The sequence below is a fragment of the Cydia amplana genome, chromosome 6 (genome assembly GCF_948474715.1).
Source record: "Cydia amplana chromosome 6, ilCydAmpl1.1, whole genome shotgun sequence".
Classification (NCBI taxonomy): Eukaryota; Metazoa; Arthropoda; class Insecta; order Lepidoptera; family Tortricidae; genus Cydia; species Cydia amplana.
Genome location: NC_086074.1, coordinates 4,533,262 through 4,555,886, shown reverse-complemented (window position 1 = coordinate 4,555,886; position 22,625 = coordinate 4,533,262). Strand labels below are relative to the sequence as shown.

At 38.2% G+C, this 22,625-nt stretch overlaps 1 protein-coding gene across 3 annotated transcripts in view; it reads left to right on the top strand.

The window, feature by feature from the left end:
- The window catches only part of LOC134648675 (serine/threonine-protein kinase NLK), a 143,816-nt gene that overhangs the window by 97,808 nt on the left and 23,383 nt on the right, over positions 1-22,625 (top strand). For all 3 annotated transcript variants that reach the window (XR_010096917.1, XM_063503174.1, XM_063503173.1), the window contains exons 2-3: positions 185-314; positions 2,403-2,458. Coding sequence is in view for 2 of the 3 variants with exons in the window: in XM_063503174.1 (XP_063359244.1) it covers positions 185-314; positions 2,403-2,458 (186 nt within the window). In the remaining variant the exon portion in view is untranslated. The remainder of the gene's footprint in view (positions 1-184; positions 315-2,402; positions 2,459-22,625) is intronic.

Below are 22,625 nucleotides of genomic sequence, written 5' to 3'. Positions count from 1 at the left end.
TCTAGAGAAAGGCGCATTTCAACTCGTACCATTTGGGAGTCTAGCTAGAACATGCGTATTCAAGTCCCTTTGTTTATTTTGATAACTCGTAACTCTATCCTCCATTCAGGCTAACGGGCTGTAATTAGGCTGTTATAATCTCATTTTATATTACCATTGTTAAATGTATGTATGTTTGTTGCAGGGCGGTGACGGACCCGCGCGACGGTCGGCGCGTGGCCCTGAAGAAGCTGCCCAACGTGTTCCAGTCGCTCGTCTCCTCCAAGCGCGTCTTCCGCGAGCTCAAGATGCTGTGCTTCTTCAAACATGAAAACGTAAGCTCTCAAAAAACGTTGAGCCCTTGCTAAACGGTCGCCGACAAGCCTTCAGACCGCGTGGCCTTGGTCCGTCCCGGACCGCGTGTAGACAGTTGTTTCCAACAAAATTTGACCAAAACTGACCAAGGTCAGACGGTTAGAAGGCTTGTCGTCGACCGTGTAGCAAGGGCTTTAGAGTTAGTACAGAATACCTGCCAATGGTGGTAAGTGTGGCTAAAGCCCTTGCTACACGGTCGCCGACAAGCCTTCAGACCGCGTGGCCTTGGTCCGTCCCGGACCATGTAGACAGTTGTTTCCAACAAAATTTGACCAAAACTGACCAAGGTCAGACCAAGGTCAGACGGTTAGAAGGCTTGTCGGCGACCGTGTAGTAAGGGCTTAACTTTACATAGGTTTTTATTGCGAGTTGATACTTGCAACTTGCTTCTAGTGGCAAAGGTATAAACACTATTAAGTATTTATACGCAGTAAACACTAATCAATGTATAAATAGGCCCCGGTATGAAAGTCAGTTACACTTATCCCCCAGCCACAATTAATAGTATACTCCTTACGTGACTTGAGGCATGATTTTCATATAAATAAAAAAAATCATCTGTTGGTTCCATAATGCAGTTTAATTCACTAACTACATACTTTAAATAATTTCTATAATCACAAACGACAATCTCCCTGTCGCAATAAAATTCGCAATTTAAACAATTGTTTATTTATGAAAATGACTATTAAAGAAATTCAATAAATTTCAACTAACAATGCAATTACGTTGCAAGCGTGCATGATAATTTATTCATTTTCAATGAGTTCCATCGACCGTTGCTTTGTTGGCGGCCTGTGCATTTGTCGCCGCGTGCAAACATGGGATTTGCATCGAAATGGGGGATCGGATCCGATAGCGAGCATTATGTCCGTATCGCGAGTATGACGGACGCTAATAACACGTCACTGACGCGCCGCGCGGGCTTAGCGTTGACAAACAACAAGGACAACACATTTGCTAATTTCATCACATTCCTGCTACCAATCATCGTGTTATAACGGTATTAAAATAAAATATAGCCTGATATTAGACATCATTATCATTATCAGTCACGGGTTTCATCAAAATACGTTTTTAACTGTACACAGGACCTATGTAGCCTACATGTAGGTAATATACGACTTGGTTAGAGGCGCACAATCCAACAACTTTTGATTACATTTTCCACCACCATAAGCCCTGTTTACATATGTGAAAAGTGGGCATAATATTATAGAATTATATCAAACAAGTTTAGCTATTCAGAATGCATAGGTAAAGTTGGCAGAAAAAACACAAATTGAAATACCACCGTAAATAACTACTGACAGTTAGGTATTTTCTTGGAGGATACAACTAAACGGAGTAGCCATTAGCAGGCTTTCCCCTCTGTCGAAAATAGGCGGCCAACGGTCATACACAATGTATGGACTGACGTTTATCTGACATGGCTATTTTTACGTTACGCATACATTTGACGTTCCCCTCCCCCGCAAAAATCGGCAGACTGTTTTGTACAGAAAATTACAGACATGGCGTCTCCGTTTGATTATATCCTCCTAGGGTATTTTCATAAAATTTTAATACTAACTGTTGTTGAATTTAATTTAGACATTCACTTCACAAATGAAACAAAGAATGTGAAGCTATTAAAAACGTATTAGGCTCACTCTACGAAATTGAATTACATAAAATGTTCCCCATCTCCCAACTGACGTTTTAGGGCGTTTTTTTATTGTCCCCTACACTTTTTTTCAAATTTGGGTTTTTTTATGTAATCACGAGCTCTTTCTATCCTAATAGGAGAAAAAAAGTGTCCCAAAATTTCCATACATTTTTCGATCTTTCCATTCCGCGACCGCCATACAAAGTCTATGAAAAATGGTGACAAAATGGAAATAAAAACCTTAGGACACTTTTTTTTTAGGATAGAAAGAGCTCGTGATTCTGAGTAGAAATAACATAAAAAATCCCAAATTTGAAAAAAAAAGTGTAGGGGACAAAAAAAAACGCCCTTTAGCGTTCACTTAACAAAATTTTATTTTATTTTATAATTTTATTTTCAGGTACTATCGGCGTTAGACATCCTTCAGCCGCCCACGCTAGACTTCTTCCAAGAAATGTATCCTTTTCATTGAACGGGTGTCAGCCGCAGCGGGCGAGGGTGACGTATGCGGGCATTTTCACTTAACTGTGCACCTTTAACGGCCAGTTAGCAATCGTTACAAAACTGACGGTCAATGTCAGATCCCATACATTTTGTCAGGAATGTAACGGTTAGACGTTACTGAAACACGACTTAAGTCGCGCTTTAAGGTGCACAGTTAAGTTAAAATGCCCATGCCCGTTGGTCGCTTACACTCTCGGCGCGCCACGTGAGACTACATTTTCCAATGTACTACGAAACCTACGAGGTTATGCCCTGCGCTGAGGTTTTGATTAGTATGGCCTCGTAAGGTCCCACAACCTATTTTAGAACGTTTAGATTTACAAACCTGTGAAACCTGTTCAGTCACAGCAGCAATAGTTGCTAAGCGGGTGAGGTGTTCAAAATTACCTTGACGCCCTCTTATTCTCTTAACAATAAAGTCGCGTCAAGATTATTTTGATAACCCGCGCGCTTGAGTACACTTGAGTACAGTGAGCAGCAATGTTTGCACTGACTTGGCAGTAAGAATGCATTTATCTCACTTTAGCGTGGTAGGTTCAAAACAGAAAATGTTAAAATGAAGTAATTTTATTTTTATTTAGGACCTAGTTAAGCTAAAACGTCCTATAAATAGGTTGGGGCTAACGAGGATGGACAATGGATGAATAATTCATTTATTTGTTTGTATCGATTGCGAAGCGATTGGAATATATTTTTAAACTAACTCTATAGAATATCAAGTTATTAAAGCAACGATTCCCAGATTTTTATCACTGACACACCTACACGTAGGAACCTTTTCTTTACACCATAAAGTTCTAATCTACTAACACAAATTTATGATGCTGAGTATGTATACTCGTACCTTTAGGCACTCGACAGTAATGAAACAATTTTATCTCGGTCTCCTAAAATTCAAATAACAATAACGTATTTTATAACTTAATTTCCTGCTGAAAACCTACCAGCCCCGTTGAACTCAAACAATTGAAACCCCCGTTCCCGGGACATCTTGTACAGCCAGCAGCAATAGTTGCTATGCGGGCGAGGTGTTCAAAATGATCTTGACGCTACTTTATTGTTAAGAGAATAAGAGCACGTCAATTTTATACACCTCGCCCGCTTAGCAACTATTGCTGCTGACTGTATCACTCAATGGAAATCATTGTACCATAAAATACCTTATAAAAACTTTAATTCAAGCAAGGTATAAGTTCATTCGACCACTTGTCAAACCTACATTTTCACTCGCGCTTAAAGTTATATGGTTTCTAAATTGCGGGAACTAATTACGAACTTTATTGTGTTTGTATACATTGTACATATACATAGGGTATGTTTGTTGTTTAAAAGTTCCCCATATGATGAAACTTCTCAGCTCGACATGCTTGTATCTAAATTTATATAGATACCTGCATCTACATTCCAGTATGCTATGTTCCATCCGTACATTGTTATGTACGTGTAAGTTTGTTAACAAAATGCTAATATTGTCCAGCCTACCACACAAATTAAATATGTAACATGGAATAAGACAAGAATCGTCAGAACTCATAGACATGCTCATCTAAATATCTCTAAATTATATCTACGTTATAAAAAAATGCGAATAGCCAACGATGCCGCATCGTCGTCATAATTGTCAAGCTTCAGCAGTTTTGGAATCATATTTTAACGTCAAAATTTATGATCGCCCGGATATCACAATATAGCAGAGATTAATGATTTAGCGCCCGGCTAGAATAGCCAAGTTCTATTTCACGCTGCCAATCCAAATAGCTGTAACGCTTAGATGGGCTCAAGTGTCTGTCATGGATTTTCACCTGGTCTCCAGTTCGACCAATTATGTCATAACTCCGATACCGCCCCGATTTATCTCGCGCGTAGGGCATCGGATGTCCGTTGAAATTACTTGGTATATTTATAGCTTGTTAGAATTTATTTTCCTATTATAAGTATTATAACGAAGCCAACGAAGGTGATGGATTGGTTTTATCGGTTTTTAGATTATCGTCTATCATTTGGGAAGCGTGTAATTCTTGCGTTCGCAAAGACAATGGTCATTCTGACACTTGTGTTAATATTTCTCAGTACTGTTTCATTCGAAGTTTGCGTAGTGGCAAAGGACAACACGCTTTCTATAATTACAGTGGTGATTTTGTTTACTTGCTTCTAATTCTTCAATAACCATAATGAAATGAACTCCAAATACCCTCGTCGAGCTCCTGATTGATTGACTTTGCCTCCGCTCCTGATCGTTCCCTTTTATTTCACGCACTCTACCCGCTGTATAGGTGCTTCAATTAATAATATTAATTATTTGGCATCATCCGGCTGCCGCGGCGAGCGTCAGCTGGCCCCGAACACAATATCACGCTGCCCATGCCCCGAGCCCGACAATTTATTCCCCTGCAACTTTTATTGAAATTCGAATGGCACTCTTTCCTCTCTGGCTTTACGAAGTAAAACGAGACTGGCGACAAAGGCTGCTCGAGACTAGGATCCTAAGAAATTCATCGAATTGAATATTTATTGAGAGACCTTTATGAGTAATGGCGGAGCTTTAGGTAAAGTATTCCGGGTCGAGTCCACTGTGGACGTGTATTTCCTTCGAATTCGGCTCCTTAAATTGCCGTGAAGGAATGTAATCGATATTTATTTTATGTTCACTTCTTTATTAGGAACGAGTTTGTGATCAAGTATTCAGTACCTGTTTATAGTGGGAAGTGGTAGTTTTAAGTTGTTTTATAGTTACGAGTACCTTAGTGACATTACAAAGCTTAGTGGCAAATATACACAATTACACAACTAATAAAAAATCGTCCTAGTTAAACCAAAGATTGACTAATGACTAATAGCAAATACCTTGACAATAAAGACCACCATTGTCTTACTGTCTTGTATTGTGGAAGAGGAATTGGATTAAGTAGGTATTTGTTTACAACACGCGGATTCAATACTTTACAAGAGGAATTTTAATCAAGAATGACGAAAGGAACCGATTATGTCTAGTACAGCAAATATCGACATTCCTGTTAACAAACAATAAGCAGTAATGAAGTTGCGTAGCTATCACGTGAATCAATGATAAACAGCAGTAAAAAATAATGAGAACGTGCTCCATTCATTCCTGCGCAATCTCGATCATTGTGCGGAAGAAATTACTTCCCATTTCCTTCGCTACGCATATTAGGCACATATAATACAACGCAAACGAAAACAATTATGAAAGTTCAACAGGCAAAATATAATACCATAACGCCTTGATGTACGAATCCTGTGAGGTAGGTGAAAGAAAAATACCGAAAGTTTCCGACGAAGCGACGAGGCGAGGCTCTGAAAGTTTACTAAGCGAAGTAGACACCGGATCAAAATACATAGTACACCACACTTTTTGTATTGCCGCTGAGCTGAAAAATGGTCGGTATCTTACAAATAATCAGTTGAGATGGTTGCTTGTGCAATGCAAACAATAAGTCGATTGCTTAATATTATATCATAATACTTATCATCTTATCACTAATGTAAACTAGCAAAATGTACAAAAAAATAGAAATGTTTTATCGATGTTATTTTAGACTGCGTCTTGTCTGTCAGTATCTATAATCCTGGAAATAGACTTATTTTTCTAGGCTTCTTTCTTATACGACGACCATGTAGTGCCGACAAGGGCATTTAAGTAATTCTGCTACAATTTGCTAATCAACTAAGTAACTAAGCCGATACTAATTGAAGCATCATCACTGCCTAGTGATGAACCGATTAACCGCTCCGATGATTTGTTTACTCCTCGCTTTCCCATCAGCCGTCCACTGAAATAGAACAAAGTGCTTCCGCCAAATAAAATGCAGTGCCATTCCCCCTTTGTGCGGCATTCTTGACGTTTGCAATGACTCATAACTGCGTCCGAAAGTAATATTTATAACATTTACTTATACAACTATCCTTTGTGGCTCGCTATCTGTAGTTTGTCTTTCGATTTATATGGCTTTAAATATGTTTCCGGCGCTTAAGCTGCAAGTTTGCATACCCTTATACGCACGAGAGATAGCCGCTATTCATTTGAAGTCACACAACGTATTTGCATGGAATTAAACCGATGAACTTTGTCGTCTTTACCAGATTATCTAAAAAGTTATTGTGTTTACGTGTTCCTCTTTATTTGGTGTTATGCTGATGAAATATTGCCAGAGTTAATGTCTCTTTAAGTGTCCATTGAAACGTTGTGTTTGGTGAGTTACTGGAAAAGTCGTGTTTACGCTTACTTGAGCTACAATGAATCAGCCAAGCCTATAAACACTTGAAGTGGGATTAAGCCTTACAATACACCTACAACTGTAAATAACCCACGTACTTATGTTTGATGTTTGACTGACGTATGTGTAAAAGTAAATTGGTTGCCAACTTAAAAAGCGACAAGTCGAAGGGAGGAATTCGTAATGAATCCTTCTTTCAGTAACAATGCACGAGTTTGAAAACAAAGGGAAGAAAAGGAAAATTGGCAGCTCAAATCTTTCCGAGGCGATGACGTGAATCGACTAAGCACTTTTAGCGAGTGCCTCTCCTCGAAGTGTCGACTTATATTTTTCCGATATCCTATCGAGGAGAATTTTCACATAATAATATAGTTTTGATAAAATGGAATATAGGTACCTATATTGCGTTGAGCTCACGACCACGATTTTTGATCACCTGATATGGTTGTTTTGTTCTTAACTCAACTGACTGACCGAATTCAAATTGATATCTTTCGATCACCTTGTCGTCAACACCTCAGACAGGCTAAGGGATAGAGAAATTATAAATGTGCTATTAAATGTTTTTTGCTTAACTCGGATTGATTTATATTGTAGCCATATTATTCAATTTACTTTGAAACAACGTAAGAAAATCACGTTGTGACACTCAAAACGCTCCAATTTGCGACATAATATTGTTGTGGCTTCAATTCCGACTTGCAAAGATATGAAATGGTTTGGCAATTGGGACAAACAAATAAATAAACAAGTAGGTACAGCGTTAACAGGAAGTATTGGAAAATTATGTGTGCGTTTTTAATTTGCTGCTTATCAATTTCAACAAAGTCTAAATATACTTTATTCATGTAGGCATAGCAACAAGCACTTATGAATAGCAAGTAGGTATTACATATATATTAACAAAATGAGAATTCCCCGACAGTTAATGTAATTTCAGACTAATATTGTCTCATTTATTTTAAATGTACTACTGCAGTATCCTGTGAGAGATTCATGTCTCAATGTGATCTCTGTCTATTGTCCTTACTTCCATTAAAACAAAAACACAAGTACTTGCGTCCCAGTACGGCCTTCTGACGAACGATGATATACTATCCTTTGTACATACATGACGACCTTGTCTCCAGAGTGAAATTCGTCACACGGGACGCATCTTACCGAAAAACATTAAACACTCGTGGCGGGCCGTGATTCACCGACACGATGGGCCCGATTCGGATTTTGAAATAGACATAGATATCTTTTAGACATCAACAAGATACGATAACGATGTTTAAGATCTAACCTGTCAAATTTGACATTTGCGCGATTCTGGAGATACTCTTGAACGATTTCCACAGGATATGACTTAGAGAACCAATTCACATCTAATAGATATCTAACTCTATCCAACGTAAAAGTGACATTGGTTGCCCGAATGGAGCTGCAAAAGAGAACTAGTTGAAATCTAAACTACGAGTATAACGTATCTAGAATGGATCTAGTACGTGTCGTCTCTTGTGAATATTTTGAAGTTCGAATACGGCAGTATGTCTTATATGACGAACGTCGCGCGACGCACTGTAAAGTGCTTACAAATAAAAATTACGACTGAAGTTGATGGCTCTTTGTGCATCATAAACAGATTTCATTAAACTTGTGAACTGAGGGTGTTAATCACGTTTAAGCGACTTTAAGTAATGTGTTTGTTGGAAACAAGGTTCTCCCAATTCATTTTTCAGCTCCAAATTGAAATTTATTTACAAGAGATGAGTTTTTAGGTCGCTTTACTGCATTTGTTCAAGCTGAAAACCGCAAAAAACACTGAACGTGGTTAGCGACGCATAGATTAACAATTAAATTTTATTTTCGTGCGGCAACCGTTTCTATAAAGAGTTGTGGGTATATAACATAGTTATTCAGAACGACACAGCGCATGACTTGCTAATATTCAATATTCACAATCAATAACCCTGTTGGAAAATTCATTTAAAAGGTCGTACAGCCAGCAGCAGTCAGATGTGTTCAAAATTACCTTGACACGCTCTTGTTCACTTAACAATAAAGTCGCGTCAAGATCATATTAAACACCCAGCCCGCTTAGCAACTTCTGCTGCTGACTGTACATAAAAGTTTAAATTGTGCGTCACTCTAGCAAGACCTCATTTGTCATTAAAGTTCTATTGTGTCTCGGTTACTTGTTTTAAAGGATTGTTTACTATGTCGTATTTTTGTGATTCGTCTCGCTTCGCATTTTGCGAATGGTTTGATTTATGTTTTAGCCCTTTATTTTTGTTTTCTTAGTCGCGAACGTAACTTTATTCCCCTATTAACACGGATAACTTATAAAACGAAATAATTTATATAAAAGTCTGACGACTTTTTTCAGTAAATATACGTTGACCTTCGATGATAAAACACCGCGTTCCTAATAATAAATAGTTAATTACCTGCATACTTTATCTGGTATTCATTCAAATAATGATTGACTGGTGTGTTATGTTATAACAGTTACTATTTGACATAAAAAATATAAGTCCGTCTCTAGCTCTCGAATACGAGAGCACTTAAGGATTTACACATATTATTGCTTATTTACGCTGATTAAAATGTGTACATATACTACATATACAAAAAGCGCAATGAAACAAGCCCGAACAGCAGACCGCATACCGGTAGCCGATTTATACTAGCCAATGCAGTGTTTTATTATGTTGCAAATATCGAGTAGTCGCATGTGGATGGTGTATTTATTGCTCGCATGAGATCCGTTTATGTGATGCCAGCGACCCCGGCCGTTAAGTACGCCCGGTGCGCTTTAATTACAACCCTTCTGTGCCTATATTGCACGCTAATGCCTTTTTACCTATTCACTTTTATACCTATTCAAATTGCTTGTGTTTTTGTTAGTCGCTGTCTTGTGATTGAAATGAAGGTTTCGAGAATATTTTCTCATCATATAGTGGCTTTATGAAAGAATAAAAAATCCATATCGCCGATTTTATTATAGGTTTGACTAGGATCACGCATGCATTTATTTGAGCGTTTTCAAAAAAAAGTGTACATTTCATTCATGTCTTCAAAATATTGACTTCTTATTTCTCAGCTCATTTTACTCAGAATCATTTGTACATTCACGCCTCATACATAAAAAATGTGTCCAAAAATTTCCTTTCCTGATCGTCACATTCTTGTATGAAATTTTTTTTATTTGTATGAACGTGACGCACTGGAAAAAAATTTTTTCATACAAAATTTTGGGACACATTTTTTCATGTATGAGGCGTGAATGTACAAATGATTCTGAGTAAAATGAGCCCAAGAAGTCAATATTTTGAAGACATGAATGACATGTACACTTTTTTTGGAAAACGCTCATTTACAAGAATACACTATGCGATATGCGTGATATTTCAGTTTGTACCTACACAGATTTTATAAATTGACTAATTGCCTTCTGCTGGCAATGCATCATATTATAATATTCTTTCTATGTACTCGTAATATGTATCACTAGACTGAAACATTCTAGTCAGATGCCAGTTGTAAATGCTTGAACAAATTCACATAAACTCGCAGCTTCCTTATTCTAATCCAGGATGGATTTAATAGCTCAGTAAAGCCTTTTATGGTGCCCCTAGACTGCGCTCCATGTGTCTATACGCGATCGCTTTACGATTTGTCATTACACGACATTCTTCACCCGCTGTCGATCACTCGTTTTATTACGAGCCACCATTTCGACACGTCATATGTCATGACTTAGTCACGATGCATGTACGGAGACTACGGAGAATCTGCGCTTGTAAGTTTTTACTGAGTGCAGGACTGTTCGTTTCTGTTGATCCAGTAATTTCAGTAGAATTATGACATCGAGATTCGTATTATTCATATTGCCTACGTCTGCCTAGCATTTGGAATGACGGCTCTGTTTCTAACTTATACAATGTTACTTTTATACGTGGAAACATAACACGGGAAGTCGTGTGTGGCGCGACATTAATTTATTGCGTATTTATATGATAAGGACTTATGTTGGCATGACACGAGTTTTAATTTATGAAATGCTGAAATAATCTTATTTGAAATGAGTATTTTAATATGCGAATAACATTCGGGCTATACCTAGCCTGTTTTCCTTACCGATGTCTCCACGGTAACTTTTACAAGTTTGGCTCTAACTTTTCTGCTGCCAAAGTCGTCGGAAAATTTGCGTCTATCCCGCACGTAAATATTTGCGACCACGAAACGTGCTCCGTAACTTTAGCTAGCTAGCTATTCAGTCGGTGTCTATTTCCGCTCAAAGTAATATTTCTTTAAAGGGCTTTAATCAGACAAATGTATTTCCATATTTGCAGTCAACCAAATAAAAGCTAGGTTAGTTCAGACATACCTATCCGACGAAAGTCGAGCATCTCCAGGTCGAGTCGTAAAAGGAATACGTTTTATGTTTATGATCCATCGCCGTGTCGTTATTTATGTATATCTTCTGCTTTTTATTATGCTCTATACGAAACTGCCTCTCGAGATGAATACAGGTCAAAACAGCCTCACCTTTGTATACGTCGCCGGACAAAAGTTCAAAAATGTCGCCAGCGATATTAAAAGCAGTAAAAATGCAGAAAGCAATAAAATTTGACGCCCGTAAATAATGCTCTATCTGTACACGCGGTTCAGTCTAACTTAAATAAGATTTCTTCATAGATATGCCTTGCGAGTGTTACAACTAAAACCAGACGGCAGCACAACAAATTATTGTTCACTCTCGGTGTATACGTAGATGTTTGTTTTGGTAAACTAACAAAAGGTTAATCAACCAAGCTCTCATAGCCTAGCTTTAGCAGTAAAAGATAATAGGAGCGTACTTGAAATTTGGCACAAACAGCTGATCACGAGATTAAAACCAGCGTAATATCCCACTAAAGGTTCCTAACAATGCAAATCACCGACAAAGCATGCGAAATATGACGTTATGTTATGTTCTTCACGTAATGGTATGGCCGTTGCGGAACATAAAACCTTGGTTTTTATTTTCCAAGTCAACGTTTAAGGTAAAATAATCTCATCGTAAATAAGCCCTTTATGTTATTCCACGACTTCATTAAGTCTTTTAATGACATAACTCAGTGCGTTATTACGCTTTTTTATCAGTATGTACCTAAGTATTATGTATTCATCTTATTTATTTTATGTTTCACCGTTTCCATATAACGCTTGTCCAATCTATGCGAGACGTGACTCGTTTGTCGAATGGTCGATCGATTTATTAATTTCAACGGCAAAAATATATGTGAGTGGCATTTGTGATTCGGCAAGAGTTTAGTTCGTAGCTTACGGTGCAGGCTCTTGATATAGGCAGCGTGGGGTGCGGCGACCCTTTCCGTTAATGTATTCTGGCAATTTCGCTAACGCCCGCGCCGGGCCGCCTCCCGGGAACTTGAGCCCTGGCTAAACCCTAGATTAAATTTGTACCCTTCTGTTTATCATTACTTTTTTGTTATTCGTCCAACCGATTCACTAACGTTCCCGCTAAAGTTTCACTCACTTAATCCCCAATCGAGGCCCATTATCGTATTTTTCTGCCTTTCAAGTTATTCTTACGCGTCTTTTGAATTTTCTTATACAACGTCGTTACGCGAAACTTTTTAACGATAGGAGCTACATTATAATCTTTACAAATACTCTTCAGCGAAGTTCGATATAAACTTTTTATAATATTTTCTTAGGCAAGTTCCTTCGTTTGTTTATAATCCGGATCAGTGCGTCCAATTCCGATTAACCTTCTTTGATATGGCAGTCAGTCCTTGCGTCGCTAGCTGTGAGATCGGCATTTAATTGATCTACCCCCTGGGTCTATGGCGCCATGTGTATCGTATGCCCGCCGCAAATGCAACGAAAACTAAATGTCAGGATCAAATGACCTTGTATTGTTTACAATATTTTTCTAATATAGTTGTATTGTGGTTATGATTGGTAATATTGCTTCTAAATTCACAAGAGACGTATGTACTCGTTGGCGTTATTTGTGAGTTTGTGATTGCAGCTTGTTTATACCTCATGACGCAAGGGAATTCTGCATAGTTACCGTTGAAATACCGTTGAAATTGTTGTTTGATTCACTTTCCCTTTGTAATCATTATTAACAACGTAATTAGGCCAAGTCCGAACCCACTTGGCAATTGTTTACGATACTAACCGTATAATCCGTGACTTTGCGCCTTGCAAACGGACGGACTTTGTGCCAAGGTTTTCTTAAGGGCATAGTCGTTTCTCATGTCCGCTCCAGTAGGTACACGACATTGCTATTAAGTGCATGCACAACTTCTCTTTATTTACGCAATAACAGTCAATATAAATAAGGATGTCTGCAGTTGAAACGCACTTGTGTAAAATTGTAACGAGGCTAGCGATAAACGTAAGCAGCAGATATAAATCTTTTGAATATTCAGTCGTCATTTTATATGGGAAACGAGCAGGGTTTAGACCGTGGCACTTGGCACGGGACGCCCGAGAGGCTCGTTGGGCGGAGGCTCTAGAGGTCGGTGCTGGCGTGGCTCCGTCTCGATGACATCTTGGAAGGCTGCCCGAGGCGCGCTACGCTTTAGATAAACGTAAAAGCTAACGTATTGCGGCTCCTCCTCAATCGAAATCGCTTTTTTATGCTGCTTTTTTGCACTAGAACTATTCCAGATGTCGGAAATCACTGTGTTTATATTCTAGGAGTTAAAAACCGAAGTCGAATAAAGTACCATACTTGTACTTAATAAGGGTTTTGAAACTATTTCCATACGTGACATGTGTTAAAAAAATTACTAATTGTATATCTTCATTACGTTTAACAGCAATTTAAACAATCCAATTCATTAAATAAAGCCGTGCAAAATTACTAAATAAACCTTTCGTCATTCAAATTACTACTACTATTATGAGAGTAATATTTGACTTTGTAAGGTAATTTAGTGTTCGGTTTTTGTTCACCAACAAATGTTGCGGACATATTTCCAGCGGCCATGTTTACATCGCTCGGAAGTACAAAGCCGTGAATGATTAGTTAATTATCCCGCCAGGGAAATCAGACCCGTTCGGACCATTTAATTACGAGAAAAATTTATTAAACACTAAAGAAAATCTTTTTACCCCTTTAAAGTTTCGTGACAACGCAAACAATCTCGGCACTTTTCTCATAACAGGCCTGGTAGTTTTGAAGAGTAATTTGATCAAGCTACTAGAATTTCAAGAGTTTCCGAGTAATCGCCCGATCTGAGAAATCGTGAGTTGCTCGAATTTTGTGTTCTGGAGTAGTTGGGAAAATAATCTCACAACTCTGGTTTTAACGATTCTGTTGTTTATTAATGTCATTTCTCCTTAGTTTAGTCTTGGCAGAGTTATCGTGATCGCGTAGCCCGTCAAATGATTCTACTCTATGATTCTACTCAGTGGCTATGTTGAAGGATATGTATATTCCGATGCATAGGAGAGATTGACGTCTTTCCACCGAAGACTTTATGTGATCCAAATATTTAAGTATACTCGAATCAATTTCTTATGATATGAGGCGTTTCGTTAATCTGACGCACTTTGAGCGTGTAAGATAAGCTCACCTGTTTTTTCTTCGCAGGTTTTATAAAGTGAAGTTGTGACGGGCTTTCATTGTTTTGCCTCCGCTCCTTTGTCGTTTAAGTTAGCATTCTGCAGATAGCTGCGGAGAGACAGGCGCGGACGGAAATTTGTTCCCTTGCTCGGCCGGCGCCGCCAGTCGATGTGCTATTAGCTGCGAATCCGTGTGGATATTAAATACTTACGACATTAAAACTGAAAGAATTACTTTTGGAGCTGTATTATTTAGAAAATTACATGTATTTTTTCCCTGTGCATACCATTAATGCGTAATATGCCTTAAATTGTTCTTAAAAATGAATCACTCTAATGAATTTGTGAGATCGCGCTTTGTTGTTGATAAAAATGTAGGCATGGGGTCGAATATGGTATTTATTTGCTTACACATAAAACTAAGAATGTAATTGACAGACCACTTTACGGTTTAATATAGACTAAATGCTGACGATAACTGCTTAAACACTTCCGACATTTGCGTTGAAACATGAAATATTTAATTCACTCAGGATTGTTTATCAAGTTTCTAGTAGGGTGGTCTTAAATCACACAGACTCGACACGCCAGAATGTACATAAGTCCGTAATTACACCGCCATCGGGAACCTTAAACATTCCTACATTTTGCCGGCGTCTTTGGATTCCGGCATGCGTAAAGAAGCTTCGCATTAACCTGAATGTATTTACATTTGCTGCGGGTTTAATTTGTTCTGATCGATTTCTTGTTTGTAACGTGTCGTGTTTCTTTGACGCGGCTTTGGCTTCCCTGCTATAGGATGGCTGCGGTGCATTCCTGAGCTCATTACTTCAGAAACCAATAACAAACAGATAACCTACAGAGAAACTATTTAAAGAAGCATCTCCTAATATTTACTTCAACTGAGAAGACAACACTTTTGTTCCCTACATAGTATAAAACAAAGTCGCTTCCGGCTGTTTGTCTGTCCCTATGTATGCTTAGATCTTTAAAACTACGCAACGGATTTTGATGCGGTTTTTTTTAATAGATAGAGTGATTCAAGAGGAAGGTTTATGTATAATTTGTTAACCCGTGCGAAGCCGGGGCGGGTCGCTAGTTATTTATAAATGTTATATAAGTCTCTGACAGTGAGACTTAGCGGCAGTTATGTTTTCGAGGAGCTCGCATTGTTGAGTACAACACGTTTTTTGAACAACCCAGAAACTGCCGGCGGTTCCCTCTCGGATAATGCCATTCGTCAACGTCCGACCCGCGTGCTTGCCCTTACGCTTGGCGTGTTTGTTTCGAACTGACGTATGTATTGTATTTTAATATTCATAAAATTAAGCGCTACCAAATGCAATTACTTAAGCTTCATAACTTATTACTTCCGTTTTCTGAAGGAAAGTATAAACACCTATATTTGTTCGTCGCTTAATCTTTTCGTGAACAATTCCTACGGTATACCTGCTGGGATCTAATTTATATAATGAAATCGCTTAAGTAAATAACAAACAGCGTTGCCAGTAAACAGCTTAGCGACACACGAGTAAGTTATTGGCTATCTGTAATCTGATTAAATGTTGCCGTATACAATTCTTAGATGACTATGAATTTAACCTAGCCGTGGGTCGGTAGAATAGCATAAAATATTCGCGGTCAATTTTCTCTCGTACTTATTACAATTGTTTTTCTTTCTTTCTCGCAGGCATAATACAGCCACTACTATTTCAGTCACTGTAATCCCGCAAGGAAGCAGCCTTTTTCTATTTGCATTGGTAAAAACGGAGACTAACCTAGAAATATATCCAGAAAATAAACTGTAACAGTTTCTTAGCTTCTGTCCATCTCATAAATTTATGAGGCGGTTTCGTTTCGCTTGAAGCCTGTATAATCAGTTTGCGTCACGTCTTACACAAGGCCTGGTTTTCCGACTTTGTCTTTTTGGCTGATTATTTCAGCGGTAATTATTTTTCCACTGAGACCGGAGAGCGAACATGACCAGAATATTCCCACATACAGCACGATTTTAAGCCTGATAACTTGCTCGGCCTTATTTGTATAAACAAGAATGGCTGCGTTTATATGGATGTAAAACATGAAAACAAATATGTGGCCAAATACAGCCAAGTAACTTAATACCGGCCTAAACTATGACCGTGCCAACGAAGACGACTCTTGCAGTTTATTTATTATGTTACGGATATTCAGGCTGCGGCAGTTCCTAATAATGAGTTTCTTCCACTACATCTACATTCTTCATAACATACGTATCTAATTCAGTATCAGGTCAACGCGCATCAATAGCACGTGTAATTACCACGGGCACGGACGTTGATGGATCGCCCGGGAAGAACGGATCCGCGACGCGTGCAGCCTCCCCGGGATTATGGCCGAGATGAATTGGACGCCTAGCCCCGCTATTCAATGGTGGCGCCCTCTTACAAGGGAAAATATACCTGCGGGTCGTTTTGACTGATTATAATCTCGTTCAGACCTAATGATTCCGTAGTTTGTTGTAAACATTCTTACTCAGTTAAATTATAAGTTATATTATTGTAAAAAATGTGCATATACGAAGTTCGTAAGTCAGAAAACATACGCTAGAGCCACGGAGATCACTTCGCTTGCTTTGAATATGAGTTAGGTACCTATATTACTCTTATTACTACTATTATTACTAGTTCATTACGATATTACGAACATATAGTTCTTCTTGTGTCACAAAACCTTAGATACCTTAGATAACACACTAGCTTGTATATCTCTGCCTAATGAGATATCTTGCAACAGCCAACCGTCACATATCTGCGGAATTCCTCCTCGCATCTGCGGACTGCGGACCACTTTTTATCCTCCGACACTCAGCTATTTATGAGGGCTACATTGTAGACGTGTTTATATCTTGCTAAGCACATACTCGAAATTACCTTATAAATACGTCGATGTGTCTAATAAAGGACAAGTAACATTTTCTCAAGCATAATTAAAATGGAATTCGATATTTTCAATTAAAAACCAATGTACTTACAAACAACCAAATTGTCTCTTACAATTTATTATTTATTGCCCCCTTACGCATATGTTTCAAACCATACAGGCGTGCAAGTAAAATGGTTTTCTTTCTTGAACACATACTGATGCCTTCTATCCATCAACGTCATATTACACTTTTCCGTGGCCTAAGGAAATCAACTTTTACAATACATATATATATTCAAATGCGCTCCAAAATAGCGATATTTAAACCTGCTGTAGCTCATACAATATATTATGCATAACCATGAGTTACGGAATATTCATAGACTGGTAGCCGTGCCTTACGGCTGAGTGTGCATTGTTTAGATCCTCGTCCTGCTGCGTGCATTCGGAAACAATAGCACTTAAGTGGAACCAAAGCACTGGCCTGAACCATTTCGCAGACTGCCACTAAATGCCCCGTAACAGACTAGAGAATAATATATAAAACACAACCAAGTTTCCCATAAAATTACACATAACATGGTCGACTGCCGGGTCCCGCGACACAGGGACTAGTTGTAAATGGTTTATCGGTCAAAAACAAAGATAACGATAACTTATCGGTTTTATTGCAACCAATCGTCATAAACCCGGTTTGGTTTCAGCCTGTTAACGTTTTTAACTATGTATTTCAGAAACTATTAGCGTACGAGCCCATCATTTTTTGTTAGAATATTGTTTGTGAGCGGGTCGGGCGCACAGCTGCAGAACATCCGGTCTATTAACTACTTAACGTGCTTGCGCTTTACATGTTTCGTGCTCTTCGTTCTAAATTTCATGCGCGGCCTGTCATTTCCCAGACACAATATACCCTTAATCTTAGTTTGCCTTTCTCAAGCTTAGCTCTAATGTTGTGTTCATAATAAGTCGGTAACACAATTTAATTTTGTATAGGTACTTATTGTTTTGTTCAGTTCCGCTCGGGGAGTTCTCAAAGTTTTGAAACTCGAAGAAATAACAAACGGATGTTATTGTTCATAGAAATTGTTTTAGTTGCTGATCAACTTATAGCAAGCACACCTTTATGAGCGGGGGCAGCGACACTACATTGTAACTGAAAAAAAACGCAACAAAATCAAATATGAGACTGAGCACGTAGCCCTCGCAACGAAAGCCGTAGGGTTGTCAGACGCGAGCTGCGGATTAATTTATAAGATGTTTGGATTCACGCGAGCTTGTCACGCAAAACGAACAGACGGGAAGCTCTGTGAACACGAGTGACAGGAGAATACTTGGAGCAAATTTGCGAAACGTAATATAATATGTAGGTTCATAAATATATGTCGTGTTCCTAACTCGCTTGAGCGTTGAGATATTTGGTTTTGTTTCATTAAGGTTACTATTTGATGTACACATTTGCTGAATGCTTACTGCTATAATTCGGGTAAAATATATTTTTGTTTATGTGACATGAATATGAAGAGTCTCATTTGTCTAAATAAATATTATCACGGATGAGTGATGTGGAAACCTGATTCCACTTTGCTATCATTATTATTGTCACATTTCAATTATTGATTAGTAATAGTTCACGCTTACAATACGACCGTTTGTTTTACATGTCGTTTAGTAGTCCCATAAAAACGGTTTGACGATTTACATAGGTCGTTTCGTAAAAATAAAAATACTAGTCATGTATTTTTCGGGGCTTAATGAAACAGTACACTCGTATGCATGCAGCCCTGCGTGGCTCAGGGGCGGAATCTCAGCCCCTCTGTAAATAATTACCGCGTCGCCGCGACGGGGGCTGCGCCGCGCCCCGCGGCCGGCGCCCGCTGTCCCGCCGGGATGCTCCAAACTTATCTCTAATGTTTGCCTTTATCTCGCATCTAGGTGCTTGTAATAATTTACGTGTGTGAATGATGACATGATTCCTACACTTTGGGATTGGGACTACAAAAAGAGTTGTTCAGAGATATGTGCTTTAAAAAAAATAAAAAGATAAAACGATTGGATCAAAGAGTGAGTAAGGATTCTAATCGGGTATCATCAATATATATTATAAAAGAAAGTGTACAATGTGCGTGCCGCTAAAACTCAGAAATGAGCCCCGATACGATCGATGGAGTTATATGGTGTGGTAGCCCTCTATCTCCCGTCCATGAAGAAGTTTCCCGTTTTTACCTGAAGCGTGTGCTTTTGAAGATATAAGGGCTGAAAGTTTCGCCCACACCCAGACTTGAAGCAGTCATATTGTTATTGAATATTGAACCTTAACTTAATAGACGAAAGTTCAGAATCGATCGTGAAACATATACCTTCAAAAATTTGTACCTGGGGTGGTGTCTCGGGTCTCTGAGGCTAGACATTTCTAGAACAGGCCAGAACATTCGGGGAAATTCGAGAGCATTCCACAGCATTTCAGAATATTCTGGAATGTTTTCAAATGTTTGAGAACAGCCTAGATCATTGTGGAACATTCCAGAACACTTTCGAATGTTCTGGAATATTCTGGCTTTTTTATAGGGTCCGAGCGGAGTTACCTATTGGTAGGGGTATATAAATAAATCAAGATCCGTCGTGAGGTTCGAATGTTCGAGAACATCCCAGAATATTCTGGAATATATTTCCATGAAGAAGGTTCCTGTTTTTACCTGAAGGGTGGCGCTTTTGAAGATATAAGGGTAGATAATTTCGCCCTCTAGACATTTCTAGAACACTCCAGAGCGTTCGAGAGTATTCGAGAGCATTCCACAACATTTAAGAACATTCTGTAGTGTTGTCGAATGTTCCAGAACACTCTCGAATGTTGTGAACTCTGGAATATTGGGCACCATTTGATTTTTGCAACTACCACACAGTCACATGTCTACTCTCTGAGCGAAGCCGGGTACCTCAGCTAGTTTTAAATAAAACAATAGTTTTGTAGATTTGATAATTACATAGGAGCGTTGGAAATTAAATAAATCTTTTGAATGGATTTTTGCTGGAAGCTGTTTTATTGCTTTACTCATATGATGGTGAAGATAAACTCACCATCAGTGTCGGTTCCAGTTTAACAATCGATATGCATTTTGGCATTACGAAATTTGCAATTGGCTATGCTACGCAATAATGCATCAACTCCGGAAGCATGAGCGAAATCTACCGAATAATGAACGAGAACAATCGTAATCAACATATCTGATCATCACATCGGTTCTTTATGTATTCACTTCAGCACCATTATTAGTCGCCATCAAAACGCTTTCACGGGATCACACTGGCCTTTTATTGCCGCGTCCTCGGATAATGGTGGTTGATGAAATGTCATTACTGCCAGTTGAATGGCTCGGTTAGTGCAAGACGCGGTTCACCGAAGTACTGCGGTACCAATACCCTTATTTTTCTATTGTACAATGTTCACTAGAGATACATTAAGCAAGCGACCGCACCGCACTACGTGACCAAGCCCGCATTGCGTTTTTTCCCTTTTTTATTATTTCGCCATTTTTTCTCTTATTTATGTTGATGAACTAAGTCCGCTTCATTGTTCTTTTATCTCCAATTTCTTAGTAATCAGCTCTTTCATCCACTTTCCAGCTGGATTTTGTGAGCTGTAATTTTGTTAATTTCATGCCAGAGTGTGATTAAATTGATTCACAAATATATTAACGAACTTTTAGCAAAATTGTTGAACCAGCTTCCTAGGCTTCCAGGAACCTCTTTATTGCAGGAAATTAATTTGATGACGCCATTATATGAATTATGAACTAACCATGTTACTCTGTGTGTCGATAATCTCGTAACATTATGCGGCTTAGTTAGTTATGCCATTGGCAAAGCGTGAACCGAAGTTCAGCCGTCGTCGCAATAACAAGTAACAAGTAATGAAGTGACAAGCTGATTCTACGAGTCGAGGTCAGCGCGAACTTGGACGTATTCTTACGTAAACTTCCATACAGCCGGGTTAACTTTGTACAGAAAACTTATTTTCGTCTCCTGTATAGGCAAACTATTTGTATTTAAGTGCCTTTGAACTTTGGGTTTCAGAAAGAATAAGTTATTTGGGTTTGAATAAGAATGCTACATGTACAAATATGTATAGTTTAATAGCATTTGATTGCTAATATAATATTGCTTAAGTGTTGAAATACAAGTATAATTTAATGTAGGTACCTTATTTTGCCCAAACCTATTTATTTCCCAACTTTTCCTACATTGATACGGAAGTTCGTAAAACAAACACAAAGTTTACCCACTATGATATAGTACCTATAGTCCGTCAACCAAATCTTGTCAGTAGCAATGTAAAGCAAACTAAAGTAGGGCAACACTCAAAGAGCAGTATTGCGCTAAGAAAAGCAGCAATGTACATCGAACCATAAGATTTTTTTTCCGCTGAGCGCGCCCTGCGTACGTCAATTCAAATTGTCACTCGCGGTTTATTGAAAAAAATTGAAACATGGACGGACAATTTAAAAGCGATGTTAAAACAATGTTAATCAAAATGATGAACAAATTTAAAGATATCAAAAACAACTCTCTATCGTAGTGCTTATATTCTCTTTGTTCCCTATGTCTTCTAAGTTTACTAAAATAAAATCATATCAAAATGCAGATAATTAGATAGTGCATATATTTGTTATTTACAATATAATATGCCACTTGTTAATGTAAATTAGTGTACTGTTCTGAATGAATATGACATACCTGTGTAATTTTTTTGATTGGTATATATTGTACAATATACATATTAAAAATAAAACAACTGATATTTGGGTGTTTATTTAATTTAAAGGTAAATAAGATAAGGGGCACTTTTCGACTTGGTTGCGTTGTACACGTATATAAACCGCCATAGGTAAGTATTGTCTGAAGAGATACTTTCTACTACGAACGCCTTATATTGGGCAAGATTTAATCCTGCAACAAACATGTATGGATTAGGTAGATATTGCGAAAGAACGGCGATATAATCAAGGCTCTTAATACTGTTTAAAAGGTTTACCTTTGTAAATAGTCACAACTGATTGCTGAAAATATTAGACATGTGGGCCTATGGACGGTTTCCAGGACACAATTTATGGTCTTGTTGGATAGATTTAGGCATACGTTTTAATTTTATTTATGCCTTTTAACCCTAAAACAAAAAAACTGAACATAATCTTAAAAGTTCGAAAGAGTTCTTCCAGTATGTACTTGTCATAACCTCAATTTTTAGTAATGTTTACCATCAACGAGCATGATTGTACATTGTAGGCCCCTTAGCTTTGCTTATTCTTATTTAATGTATTGGTATTTAATGGTGACAGCAGAAATATCTCTTGAAATAGAAACGATTCAGAATGAAAACCAAATGAAAACAAATAAGGTGACGGCTGTCGTTC